The 13,557-nt window shown below is 37.7% G+C and overlaps 1 protein-coding gene across 7 annotated transcripts in view; it reads right to left on the bottom strand.

Moving 5' to 3' along the window:
* Window positions 1-13,557, bottom strand: part of pdlim5a (PDZ and LIM domain 5a) — a 54,832-nt gene that overhangs the window by 2,684 nt on the left and 38,591 nt on the right. For all 7 annotated transcript variants that reach the window (XR_001311229.1, XM_014020789.1, XM_014020790.1 and 4 more), the window contains 5 exons: window positions 6,924-7,006; window positions 4,640-4,826; window positions 2,910-3,090; window positions 1,958-2,078; window positions 131-246 (listed from right to left, as the gene is read on the bottom strand). Coding sequence is in view for 6 of the 7 variants with exons in the window: in XM_014020789.1 (XP_013876243.1) it covers window positions 131-246; window positions 1,958-2,078; window positions 2,910-3,090; window positions 4,640-4,826; window positions 6,924-7,006 (688 nt within the window). In the remaining variant the exon portion in view is untranslated. The remainder of the gene's footprint in view (window positions 1-130; window positions 247-1,957; window positions 2,079-2,909; window positions 3,091-4,639; window positions 4,827-6,923; window positions 7,007-13,557) is intronic.

Below are 13,557 nucleotides of genomic sequence, written 5' to 3'. Positions count from 1 at the left end.
CATCTGAATGGAATATTTTCCCAAACAATTCATGGAAAATGAGTAGAAGTTTGTGAATTATGCATAAACACCATATCTCAATGAATATTAGTCCTAATTAAATATAAAGTAATGTATCATCAGTACTTACAGCACAAACAAAGCAGGTGTCATGCCAGGTGTAACCAAGTGCCTCTAAGAATTTATCCCCAGCCTCGATGGGAAACTCACAGCCATGGCAACCAGTCCCAAACAAACTGTAAAAGTCTTTTGAGGCAAACAGAATGGGGGGAGTGAGGGGATCAAAGTTTGAAATTTTAATGACAAAGTCCAGGTAAACATGAAATGTTAAGTCCCCTAATTATAAAGAGCAGTACACAGTGTGTGAGAATAAAAGGTTCCCATGATTAAGATTACACAGATCCCACATTTTCTGATAATACAGCTTTAAGTACATGAAAGACACAACCTCTCTATGCCATATACATATTTTTTTTCATTTTAGCATGACAAAATTGTCACCAACCTGATTAACACAGTGCACAGTCATCCCCCCCACCTACAAAATGCCCTTCAGAAGCCTACAGATAGTAGGCATTTGTCAAAAAAGGCAAATCTAACCCACACTTGTCCTGATTTTGAATTTGAGTGGTGTTTAGAGCCAATTTTATCAGCGACCCACACCAGTCTGGATGCTGGCAGCGATGCACCTACAGGAGGATTTTTGGAAATAATCAATACTCATTTCCATGCAGGATGTTAACTTCCTAAATAGAACAGTTCATTTAAAGAAACTGGGATTTTATGATTGCTAATTTGACTGTATTCAACTGAACTGGACTATATKAACATTAATTATACTTTTGAGATAACTTTTTGTTAACTGGTGCTGTATAATTAATCTCCTGGAGCTGAATATGAAACAGAGTTGGCTCTGCACAAGTCACCAGCCAGTTACACCATTCACACTCATATTCACACCTACAAGCCGTTTTGATTGACTAATCAGTGTTAACTTCTGCACCACCAAGCTGCCAACATGACTAATAGTTTATGAACTGAAGTCAGTCGATTAAGAATAACAGCAAGTTCAAAGAAGYTAAAACTCTGACYWGACTGATCCATGTTTGAATATAATATCTTTCCTAAAATAATGCATTACTGCAGAGTGTAAATAGAGATCTTATTTCCTTGAGAGAACTGATGACAGGGTGTGTATAACACTGTCAAGAAAAATATTAGATGGATGCTTTCAGAGCACATAACAAGAAATATGATCCATTCTTTCAAGTGTTACCAGAAATCCAATGAATAAAGTAAGCTTTTTAGAGTACCTATGTATTAGATAACTSAAATTCTTGCTTCGTCAGTTGCACCAAATTATTTGTTTAAGCAAAGAAATTTAGGAAATTTTTCAAAAGTATAGATTTGATACTCAGTAAAATATAATGTTCTTTTTTTCTGATCAGAAATTGTGAGGGTCATCTTTAAGGCACTATGTTTCTGGTAATTATCACATCTCTGTTTCAGTTATTTAAAATTGTGCTGCCAGCATAAAACGGTATTTGTGATGCTGCTTTTGTTTTTACATCTCAGATGATGCTCCACATGGATCTCCAGGTTTTCAGTGAGTCACGCATCCTAGTCAAACAGTGAGAACATCCCAGTGATCTCTGTGGCAGGTTTTCTGATTCAGACCTGATCACATGTGAGCGAGTGCATCGATTAGCATATTCAACTAATTTTGATTTAATTATGATTCGCGGCCTCTGCGGGCAAAATCCGTGAGTTCAAATCCAGCCTGTGTGCCAGCAGTTAAGCACCACTGCTCAAGAGTACTGCAACTATCATACTGTAAACAGTGATTGTTACATGTGACGTGTTTATTGTGACATATGATGTTGATTTAAGGTTTGAAGGTTGCTTTCTTACAAATCTTGAAACTATACAGTAGGTATATTGCATCATTATCACTGACCTTGCTCRCAGTAAGGCTCTCCATCCTCCAGGTGGAAAGTGTTGTTTCTGATTGGCTGCTGACAGGCAGCACACAGGAAGCAGTAGACATGCCATGTTTGTTTGAGGGCATTTATCACTTCCTGATGCAAATATAAACATGTTTAGTTTGTAACATTGTATTGACGTACACTGATGCATCTTGGTTGGCACACAGGGCCACTAAAATACTAACAAAAGAATGCAGGTTTTCTGCTCCATTTAACAATGCTGATCAAATCAGAACATTTTAAACAATAGAATAAATGTCCCTGGGGAATCCTTCACAATGATAAATCTGTTTGTTGTACTTCARTAAAATGGAATCTAATTATCTGTTTTACTCACATCACCTTTCATTGTTCCTTTTTGTCTCATCCAGTCTCATGACCAGACTTAAAATGCACAACCCCCCACCCCCCGACTCATAAACTATGAGAACAAAGAAAGACAGGAAATCAGAGGAAAATTGGTGAGCCATAGTAAAATGAAGGATTAGGGGTGAGGGAGTGAGAAAACCGGTTAATGAGAAGCCGTAAGCTGGTTGAAGATGTGTGAGAAACAGAGGGCTGTAAAGGATTGAGGCTAAAGAGGTCAGAGCATGTGAGGGATGAATGTCAGAGCTGCTCTGAGAAAAGTGATTTCAACTTCTTGACACTTTGGGTTGAAACCACACCTGCAGCCTTTAGGCCTTTAAGCCTAATTCCCCCCGCCACCATCAGAGCACTGCATTCCTCTGCTGCTGTTTTGGTCGTCACAGAAACTTTTCTCAATCTTTAGCTTTCTTGGTGTCAGTAAAACAACAAGCATTACGGCCAAAGAGAGCTGAAAAGAAAGTAACTGTCTTAAAATGTTCATCCAGAATAGATTAACAACTWTCCAAGTCTTCATCCCTTTCCCTAATGTTACAGTTCAATCCTCACACCTGAACTCACCCCCAGTATCTTGGCCCGGCAGCGGCTGCAAGTCGGAGCAAAGAACTCTTCATAGCAGTGTTCACAGTACACACATCCCTTTTCTTCCACAAAGCCTACATCGGCCAGGGAACTGCGGCAGTGGGCGCAGTTAAATTCCTCTTTGTGCCACGATTTCCCCATTGCAACCAAAAATGGTCCTCTGAAAGAAAGACAGACGGGCAGAAGGCCAGTTATAAATCGTCAACAAAAATCATTTAACACGACACACAAACCCTTACTAACAGATCATCAATCTGTTCCAGACAATTCCAGATCATCAGCACCTCAATAGGATCACTGATRCTTTAGGTCACATTTAGGTCAACACTTAAATATAAAATATAACMTCAMTGAGAACTTGTTTTTATTGAATGTTGTTTTTTGGCATCTAACCATACATTTATTGTCTGTGGCAGCTATGGTGGAAGGGTGTGTGTGATTTAGCTAAAGCCAGCTGTCACTGTGAGAGACACCTTGGGTAGTTTAGCAGTCACAGGACCAAAAAAGAGACACACAAGAGATAAACAGATACAGGTGTCACCCATAGTGTTGTGTGCATTGCAATATTTTGAGCAAAACTGTGCTCTTAACTGAACCTTCACACTCTGCCCTTACTGGTGCAATGTGCAAATAATGACGATTAGCCACCAGGCTGGTCCAATTTAGCCATAAAACCCCCCACACTAAAATAACAGGTGTTTCAGTTGTAGTTAAACTAAACTGAAAACATAAAAAAGGAAAAAAWGAAAAAAACATACACAGAAGAACATGCAAAACCCACCAGCTCAGATTTTTGAAAATTTCAAAACCTAATCAGAACATTTGTAGCTGCTTATTCCGCAAGTACATTTAGCAAGAATGACTGTAACACGGCAGCAAACTTTAAAAAATAAAGGCAAGTGGATTTAAAGCAGCTTAGTTTCACAGGTCTCTCTTGCAACTGAGACTAAACGTCTCATTAACATTACCTGCCTTAAAAAGTTTCATTATCAATAGTTATAAATATCATAGATAATCATCCAGTTTATGGTATCRCCTATTAAATTAGTGTCTGATGGTTTACTGATGGATTGTTTTATCTTAATTTAAAAAAATCCCTTTAGGGAACAAGAACTTGTTTCCACTCAGACAGCACCATGGCCCTATCTACTGATGATTAAGTAAAAACGCTGCAGACTAATCTACTGAGCACAATCACTGTGCTTATCTCAGCTTGCTCTGACAGTGGAGCAAGCTGTCAGCTATTAGCTCATGAGCAATGTGATACCTGCTGGTGACATCCAACACTGGGTGACACAGCTGCAGATAACGTTTGGATCAGTCTGCTACCGGACAAAAGAAAAGGTTGGTAGAAGAAAAGGACAGGGGGGGGGAAAAAGGAAAAGTCCATGTTGTAGCTATACAGGCCCACTTACAGGATTAAACAGCTTTTGTAGAAGCTTTTCCCCTCTGAACATCTTTTTTTTTTCCTTTTTTTACAAATACTATACATCACGTTCACAGCCAGCTAAACAGATATAAATAAAACAACTTCCCTATTGATTTTGTCATTGTGTGTCTGTGTTTTAATGTCTTTGTTTGGTTCTGTCTGCCAATTAAAAATTGTGGATCAATGCCATAAACCAAATTACAGTGACAATTGTTTTACTTTGTTTAAAATAATCTTATTAAGCTGCCCCCTCAAATTAGTCAAAATCTCTCTCCTTCACCTGATGACCATGTTGCAGTGGGCACACATGGGAGTTCGCATCCCAGCAGGAAAATGTTCTGCCATCTGGACCAGCGTGTCCTCATCCTTAGGGTGAGCCTGAGGCACAGGTCGGGGTGGTACAGGACTCCTCGAGACAGAACTGGTGTTACCCTTCATTCCAAAAGAAGGGGTGATCAAACCTTGGCCTACAGGAGGAGGATGAGACATGAAAAGCTGCGTGAATAAACTGGATAAGTAAAGAAAAACTGATTCAAACTAAAAAAAGAAAGCATTATTTGCTTTCTGACTTCCCATCCCGCAGGTGTCATGGTGCTGTTTATTACTAGTGTCACCGTTACACATTCATCTTGCCAGTCTTGAAAAACACACTTTTTTTTCCCTTTTGGCGCATTCCTGAAGTGTGTGTGCATGAATACACATGACCAATTGCACACTGACATACAGACCATCACACAGACCACCAAGACATTCTGTCTGTTAAAAATCTGACACCTGGCAGAACATGTAGGCTGATTTTTTTCATCTCAGAACTACAGTTGGAAGTGTTGGCATTATTATAAGTGAAGCATGGACTCAACATTCAGGTTTGTGATTTTGAGATGCAGATAATGTTGAATCTTAATTTTTCTTTGACCTAATACAGTGGTATTTAACAGATTTATTTTTGATTCCTTACAAAATGTAAGGATTTTTTAAGTGTCCAATTTTTGCTCATCAATAATTTCCCATCAAGTGATTTTACAGGGCAAAGTTTGATCTTTCAGTCTGTTAGCAAAGCTGTTGTTTAGAATTCAAGCATGCACTAGATGGAACTGGATGCTTGAATGATGAATCTGGAGAAATGAAATATTAGACGCCATTAAGCATGTGTGTTACCAGATTTTTATTTCCATACATGTACAGAGTCATGAGGCACCTGGAGTCTGTCCTAATTATCACCGGRCAAAAACCAGCATAGACAGATGGCCAGTTTATTATGAGGCCAGCAAGGAAACACAARGACCTAACAAGCATCCATGGAAACACTTGAATCTACACTCCTGTCGGAGTGACATGAAGGAACCATAAGAAGAGGGCAATCAGTCAGTCTCCACACAGAAAGCCTCAGCAGGGATTCAGAGATCCACCTTGCAATGAGTCCATAGTGCAAATAATCGCACTGCTTTTCTGAAGCACAAATAGTATTTTACAATGGACAAGATCAGGAAGTCTGTTTCTGGAGGTTGTGTTTCAGTAGCTGCTGAGGTGCTGCATGACTGATAAACAATATTGTTTCCATGATTTTTTTGTTTGTATAAGAAAAAAAGAGTTTCTTTGAAAAAATATATAAATATACAGTATACACACACATATGTATGTTGTATCTGCAGAATAAACGTAAGACATTATTGAAATATCTACTACCAGAKTTGGACACTAATTTAATGCTCCCTAAATCTACCTTCTTTTTTCCCATATAACTTCTAGCAGTTTCTTTCAATAAGTAATAGTTTTTGGACAAAATATAACCACTGTACAGGTTGCAGAGCAAGGTGCCTTGAACAAATTTGGGCCTGCTTTATGGTCTTCAGAAGAAAAACATGAGGCGAGGGAAAAGTCTGCAGTGACCTATTTCATAACACATGTCGAGCCTCAACCCTGGAAAAAAAGCCCTTTTCCACTCCCCAAATTAGCTGAATCAACAGTCTGTTCCACAGACGCATGTTTCAGGACTTTTACCCCATCTTTACCCTTGTTTTGTTGATACATACCGGTAAAGTTTTAGGGTATTTTTTTCTGTTTTTTTGCCTTTTTTGTAAAGCTTTTATAAGGGAAAATTTTCTCCTTTTGGTGTGCAAATAATCCCCAAACTGTAAAAACTCAGGGCWAAAAAAAAWAGCTCAAACACCTTYAGTCTGATTATATTTCCACAAGTTAATGTAGCRTTAAAAGTACCACAAAATGTTTTCAGTAAAAACAATGTACAGGAAAGCCTAACAAAAATAGCATAGGCAGCTTTGGTGTCATGATTAATGTACCGTCTCACACATTTTATGCAGCCATGACAATAAAAAAAGGTATTTGCTGCACATTATAGTCTCTTTGTTCATAATTCTGCACAGTTAATTGGAAACAAACTTATTTTGTTGTAAAACTAAGTTTGTAAATCAGATTTCACAAAGAGAGCRATAACAACAGCTGGCAATATTTGCAACTGCGGCTCACTCAATGTGTGACAGAGTGAAAAAGCAAATGTATCAGATGCTTGGCTGAGGATGAGAGAAAGAGCTCGCAGTGTTTACCGTATTTCGGAGCAGCTCCTTTGATCATAGTCTTGACAACTGCAGACTCATGGGAGCTGAGTCCAGGCTCCTCAGCACCCTCACTGCACACAYAGACCAAATACAAATTATATTTAAACCACCTAATAAGYTATTCAGTCMGATTCACGTCACATACATTATGTTCCAACAAATTCAGTTTTGAATAAGAGWGTTTTGAAAAAGAGCCTTGATGTGATAGTTCATGTCTTTCTGAATGTATGGCCTACCGGTAGTTTAAATACATGTTGTGCAGGGCTCAACACTGCAGGACACAGTTTTATAGTATTAACTAAATGTTGCTCATATGTGACATTTAAAACCCAAAGTCCGTGCCCAGCTCAAACATTAAAAAGGACAGAAGTGGTTTTGTGTAGGAGCAATAATACAGAATACAGCTAGAAAACCAATGCCAGAATTGTTGTATAAATGAGTTAGATGAGCGCAAAAGAAGACAGGATGAAAACATGTCATTAAGGTTTTATTACAGATGGACAATAATAAAAATATCAATGAATTTAATTTGTAAGGCAATTTTAATTAACAAAATCTCAAAATGCTATAGAACAGTGAATAGTAAAACTACTACTAACAACAACAATAAAAAATAAGTTAAAAAAATACACTAATAAAAACAACAGCCAAAACTGGGAAAAGGCTCAAATTTAGAYGCTGTTAAAAATATCTAACATCAACAGTCTTCAAACAGAGCCAGGACAGGAAAAGCCTTTGAGACTTTTTTTTTAATTTAGACATGACAACTGAATAGACTGCGAGGAGAAAACCTCCAGAAACAAAGTCTAGATGTCATTAAATTTACATTTATATTGACATATATGTATGTTTCATCAGGAACACATCTGAAAAAAGCAGGCAGCAAATTGGGGAAACAGACAYACATGACATTAAAGATGTTGACTTGTGCTTAGGGGTTTTTGCACCCTTTACAGATCTGAGTAAGTCCCTTAAAATAAACTGCCCCATCCACTACCTGTAACACTGTCTAAAACATGCTGCTATAACACTGGCTTTATGTCTTTGTTTTTCTCATCAGAGGATATTGAAATGCTGGGAAAAAGGACTTATAGACTAAACGTTCAAAGCACATCAGACAAAAAGTTGTCCATCTTTATTATTTTMATTTTTTTCAAGAATATAAACCAGAGTTTAAGTGGAATGCAGTTATTTTGACACAGTTACACAACATTTGCCTGTTCATCTGAATATCAAAGAGCRTCGGCGGTGGAGCTTGGGTGGGCCAACAGTTTCTGCCCAGACACATTACAGCTACAGAAACATCATGCCAGCATTTGGATCACTGCAACTCTCCCCTCATGCTGGGCTTTTATTTTTATTTATTTATTTTTACTCATAGCTGACAAGTGTTGTGGCAACTGCAGTCATAGTTACATTAAACTGTGTATGTGTGTTTATGTGAGTGAGGAAGAGAGCAATGGASTCCGAGTTAAGACCATTAGATGAGGTGAATCAATTTACAGACAGAGGGAGGAAAGTGTTACTTTTGTTTGCAAGATGCTTTGTTCCTACAACCTTTTCAGCTTTTTCTGAGATATGTTTTGTACACACTGTCCCCGTAAACAGATAATTTTTATACTTAGAATTAAAAAGATACATTAAATGTATTCTGAGACATAAACAGCATGACAGGGGAGGATAATACGTTTCTGTGGCAGACTGATGCAAAATATTMTTCTAGGTGCTTTAACTACAAATGCTTACATTTTAGTTTAGGAAACATATTAMTGCATTTCAGATGGAATTTGAATCCTAACGTTTATATAAAGGTTGTGGTAGCATGTGGTCATTGCTGCAGTCTCAGAATACACAGGCTGCAAGTTCAAGTTCAGGTGGTATAAAATAATTCCCAAATCTCTCGTGAAAGTTTGCTTGCAGAAGGAAGTGGCTGATAAAAGCATGTTTATGTATATCTATATAACTTTGAGTAGTTACTGTCAAATAAAATAAGATTTGCAGAGAGCTGTGATAAATGCACTAAGAGGACTGTTGTGTTAGCATTGATTCCAGCTCATCAGGCTATAGGCTGCACCATCCTGATCTAAGCACTCGCCATAGGAAGGAGACAATCAGGCTGCAGAGCTCATCATATCCATTATGAACCTATCATTTTCAACATAATGTGTCCGGTAGCAGAAGACTCTGAATGCGCTTCACCTTAACTTYTTTTATCTACAGCTGAAGACAAATTCGACTGCCATTTGTGCAATTTTTTTAGCTTTTTAAGCTTTATAGTTTTAGTCAATGTAGTTTCAAGAAACCTGACTGATCTCATTGCTGATATGTGCTAATTACAAGCTGCACTTTATACACAACCCTAAAAGTCTGTTTGAGAATCTTGAGAATCTGAGATTTTGCTGCAGTGCAAGATAATGATGATCACGACGACGACGACGACGACGACGACGATGAAAGCCTTTATTGTCAAAGTTTGCACAATGAAATTAAATTTAAGAACACCCATTCAAGAAGACACACGCATGACAAAAAAATGGGGGAACAGGTGATCAGGTCATGTGGCAACCAGTAAAAAGCTTGGAAAACACACAATAGGAAAGATTAATTTAAAAAAGATGCTCTAATCCTATGTTTATACAAAAACACAGAATTATGCGCTAAAAAACACTCAGTGCAAGGCAGCTAAGGAAGGGAGAGGGCTGGGGATCAAACACATGGTACAGGGTAGGATGCAGCAGAGCCGGTGACGTTTCAGGTTAATACTCCGTGCTGGAACCGATCAGAGACCTCCAGAGTCCAAAACAAGTTGTTATCAACGAAAGCACAAATCACCAGAGTTCAGTTCTCTGTCTCCACCCATCGTGGCCTTCAGGCCGATCCACCCACGGATGATATGAGTAGGGGATGGGGAGTCAAGCCTTTGTTTCACATGTCATCCAGGGAGTTTTGATAAATGCTGAACCAAGGTCAGCAGCTGCAGGGATCCAAAAGATAAACATAATTGTTTTGGGACAGGCAGCCTTGATTTTCTCGCTGCTTTACTGCATCTCTGTGATGGCAAAAATACCAATGTTCCGAATTTCATTATCTCCTCACCTCTTTCCGACTGAAACTTCACCCAGGTGTAATCCTACTCCTCACAGGCACATTGCTGAACTGTGATTCTCGTCAGAATCACGTTCAGTTTGCGACTTATATCCCCCCAACATTTGAGTCTGTGTGTTTCCAGTACGGGAGGTTCCTGACAGCTTCTCACAGGCCCGGACTGCTGTCAGRATTGCTTTCATTTTCTGATAAGCCAGGACTGCTCCACAGCYGATCAGCAGGAATCCAGTTATCATAAATTCAAATATTTACAAATCTTCCAYGTCTTCAATGGAAAGTGGCATCAAACAGATGAGGTTCCACCCCCAAGATCCAGACACTCGCCCGGCCGCCACCATTCCACTGGGACAGCTGCGTTCCCCTCACTCCAATCTCAGTGTGGAAAAAATTGTGTTGATTGTGTTTAGAGACCAGTTGACCAAATCCACAATTCCTTTTGTTTTYGGATGATAGGTAGAAGAAAGGCTTGAAAAAGCTGCAAAGCAGGGAAGAAGGGAAAGGTTCGGGAGAGAGAGCAAAAGCRTCCGACTCCTCTGAAGGCCAAGCAGAAAAATATGTTTTGTTGTGTGTACCAAGTTAAACGGTTATTCATTTTTTATGGTGTTTTATTTGGATAATATTGCTAGAGGAGTCAAGTAGATAATTAGAGAGAAAAAAAGAATGACAAAAGTGTCCAGATTCCAAACACAAGCCACTTCAATGTAAAATATATTTGTATAATTTAGAAGAAAATTTAAGTTAAAAAAGAGACCTTGGCAAGTCCCTGCACATTAATTTTAGGACTGTTTAATAATAATGGTTATAACCATCACAGACGATAGAAAAACTAGGYCATCTCTTTATATAAAACACATGAAAACATAAACAGAATGGTTATTAAAAAAGCAGAACAGACCGTATTGTCATCACGCCAGTCTACAGAGTAATGTATCCATTTAGATTATCTTGGCCGACATTGTATCATTTGTTTACATTAGCTGTGATAACAGGCTAACGATAGGTGACAAATAGAGCAGGAAATGAGATGCTTCCCCGTTTGTYATTCATTAAGGCTCATTACAGGACAGTTCATTAATATTCCCCACCAATCAGCCAAATTACACGTGAACTTGATTATATTCTACATGGCTGTGATTGGTTTGGTGCAGAGCTCTGCTGGCTATTTCTGAAGCAGTTTGAGCTCATTAATGTTGACTGTCTGGATGCAGTGGGCTGCATATGAACCCTGTCAATTGCAAGGAATYATTAAAGGAGACATAGGCTTTCAAATCCTTCTTTTAAATCATTCAGTAGGAGTTTATGTGAAGTGGAACTGCAATAATTTTGTCTGAATTCCTCTTTATTGTCACTCAAGCACTTCTTTCACTGCTGTTCTGAGGTGTGTCTCAGATCAACACGTTTTGAAGCTGTCTCTTTAAACACAAATGAGACTATATTTAACTTTTCTGCATTCCTACGAACTCCGAGTATACAACAATACAACCCCTGTCAAAAAGTACGGAATCACCAGTCTTGGATGAGCACTCTGAGACATTGCATTCTGTAAAAAAAAAACCTCAGATCAAAAACATGATACAATAATAAGGTCATTCCAAAGTGCAACTTGTTGGCTTTCAGGAACACTCAAAGAAATGAAGAGAAAACATTGTGGAAGTCAGTGAATGTTGCTTTTATTGACCAAGCACAGGGAAAGACTGGTGATTCCATACCTTTTGCACGGGGTTGTACAGTATGTACTTAAAAGCTAATGAAAGTGGATTTTACATGATAGGTCCCATTAAAGGAGGAACTGGGAAAAGAAAGGAGCTTATTCTTCTTTTTGAATGTTTTTACTGTCATCAACTGCTGAAGGCGAAGGTGTACAATAATGGTGTTTGTGTATTAATTTGTTAGCATCGTCAGCAAACTAACTTTTGACATAAAGATGATCTCAGACTAAACCTTTGGCATGAAAAATGACAACTAATATCCATTCCTTCAAAGTATGCTGGTCATTTAATGCTGTTTTTTTTTTTTTTTTTTTTGTAATCTACTGATTTAAGCTAGACATAGTAAACTGTTTAGTGAAGGGATTAATCTTCTTCATTGTTGTTCATGTTGGTCATAGCTAAGTGTATTTTAAGCATCATAAGCAGCCTAAATAACACTTTTTGTTAGTGAGTAAAAAAAAGACAAAAAAGGCATTTCATTCGCCCACTCAAAGGTTTACRTATGCACAGTTTATTGTAGCTCTAAAGAAACTTGTATTCTGCATCTCATAAATGTGTCGGTTTTATTTGAGCATCAAACAAAYGGTCCATTAACATTGCTGAGTCCCTTCCAGCAGATCTCCCTACCACACAACAGATGGTCTATAGTTTAGTGCTGTGATATTCTTTGGATGATATTCAGTCCTCACACCCTATATACCACCCATGCTTGTGCATTCACACTCAACTCTGCAACAAAGTTGTCCATTTATACAGACATAAACTCCAACCACACTTTGGCTGTGTACAGTTGTTTCCACTAACCAACGACTGATCCATGTGAAATGCTGCCAAGTTGTTTTACAGTGACCACAGAATGTCATCGCTGCTACAAAGTGTCGCCACAGAAACATATGGAGCGTGTCTTTTCAAGGTCTGAATAGACGCAGGCTTTTCGGTCATGAATGGCACGTTCACAAGAAACAGGACCTTTTGTTTATGTTGTTCAGAAATAAAATTTTACATCTTAAAAAAAAGAAATGCGCATTTATAGTAAAACTTTCTTTTAAAATGGTTGGATAACACAACTATGAAACTGAGCAGAGTAAAAATAAAATAGATACAATCTGATACGGATGGTAAGAGCTTTTGTGAAAAAAAAAGTTAAAAATATTTCCATACATTAATACTGAGAGTTGCAAAATTTTTTAAAAGAAGCATTTCAAACCTTTTTTATCAAGCATAAAAGTAACTTTAAAAAAATACAAATAAAAACATTGAACAACACTCCTCCCCCCGCACTCAAACATTCTATTTTATTCTACGCATCGAGGTAAAATAAACCCATATATTTTTTTCCTAATTAATTCCTTACTAATCTGAAACAAATGGTAAATGAATGGAAAAATATATGTAGCATTAATAATAAAGACCCCACACTAACTATTTCCTTGTGAGAGTGCTTTAAATATACAGTAAATAATTTTAAACTTGACATCATAATCACATCACATTTACCTAATTTCCCTCTGGGATCAATAAAATATTTTTGAATTTGAATTTCAATTGAATTGAATTGAATAATACATTAAAATATGTGTCAGACATTAATTCYATGGAGTGTTCCACTGAAAATGTTGAAAAAATGCAGTAACTAATTACTGCCATTTCATTAATATTCTATTGCAGATTGGTATTTGTGATTTTCAATAAACAGTTGAATAAAGTGATTTATTTTTTTACTCATATGCTTACTTAATAACTTGTGTTTAATGAAGTTGTGAAGAGTGTAGACCAGGATAAAAACTTGGGCCTTTTAAGGCTTTAAA

Source organism: Austrofundulus limnaeus, unplaced genomic scaffold, assembly GCF_001266775.1.
Source record: "Austrofundulus limnaeus strain Quisiro unplaced genomic scaffold, Austrofundulus_limnaeus-1.0 Scaffold265, whole genome shotgun sequence".
Lineage (NCBI taxonomy): Eukaryota > Metazoa > Chordata > Actinopteri > Cyprinodontiformes > Rivulidae > Austrofundulus > Austrofundulus limnaeus.
The sequence above is the reverse complement of the archived record's forward strand: the minus strand, read 5'-3'. Positions and strand labels throughout refer to the sequence as shown.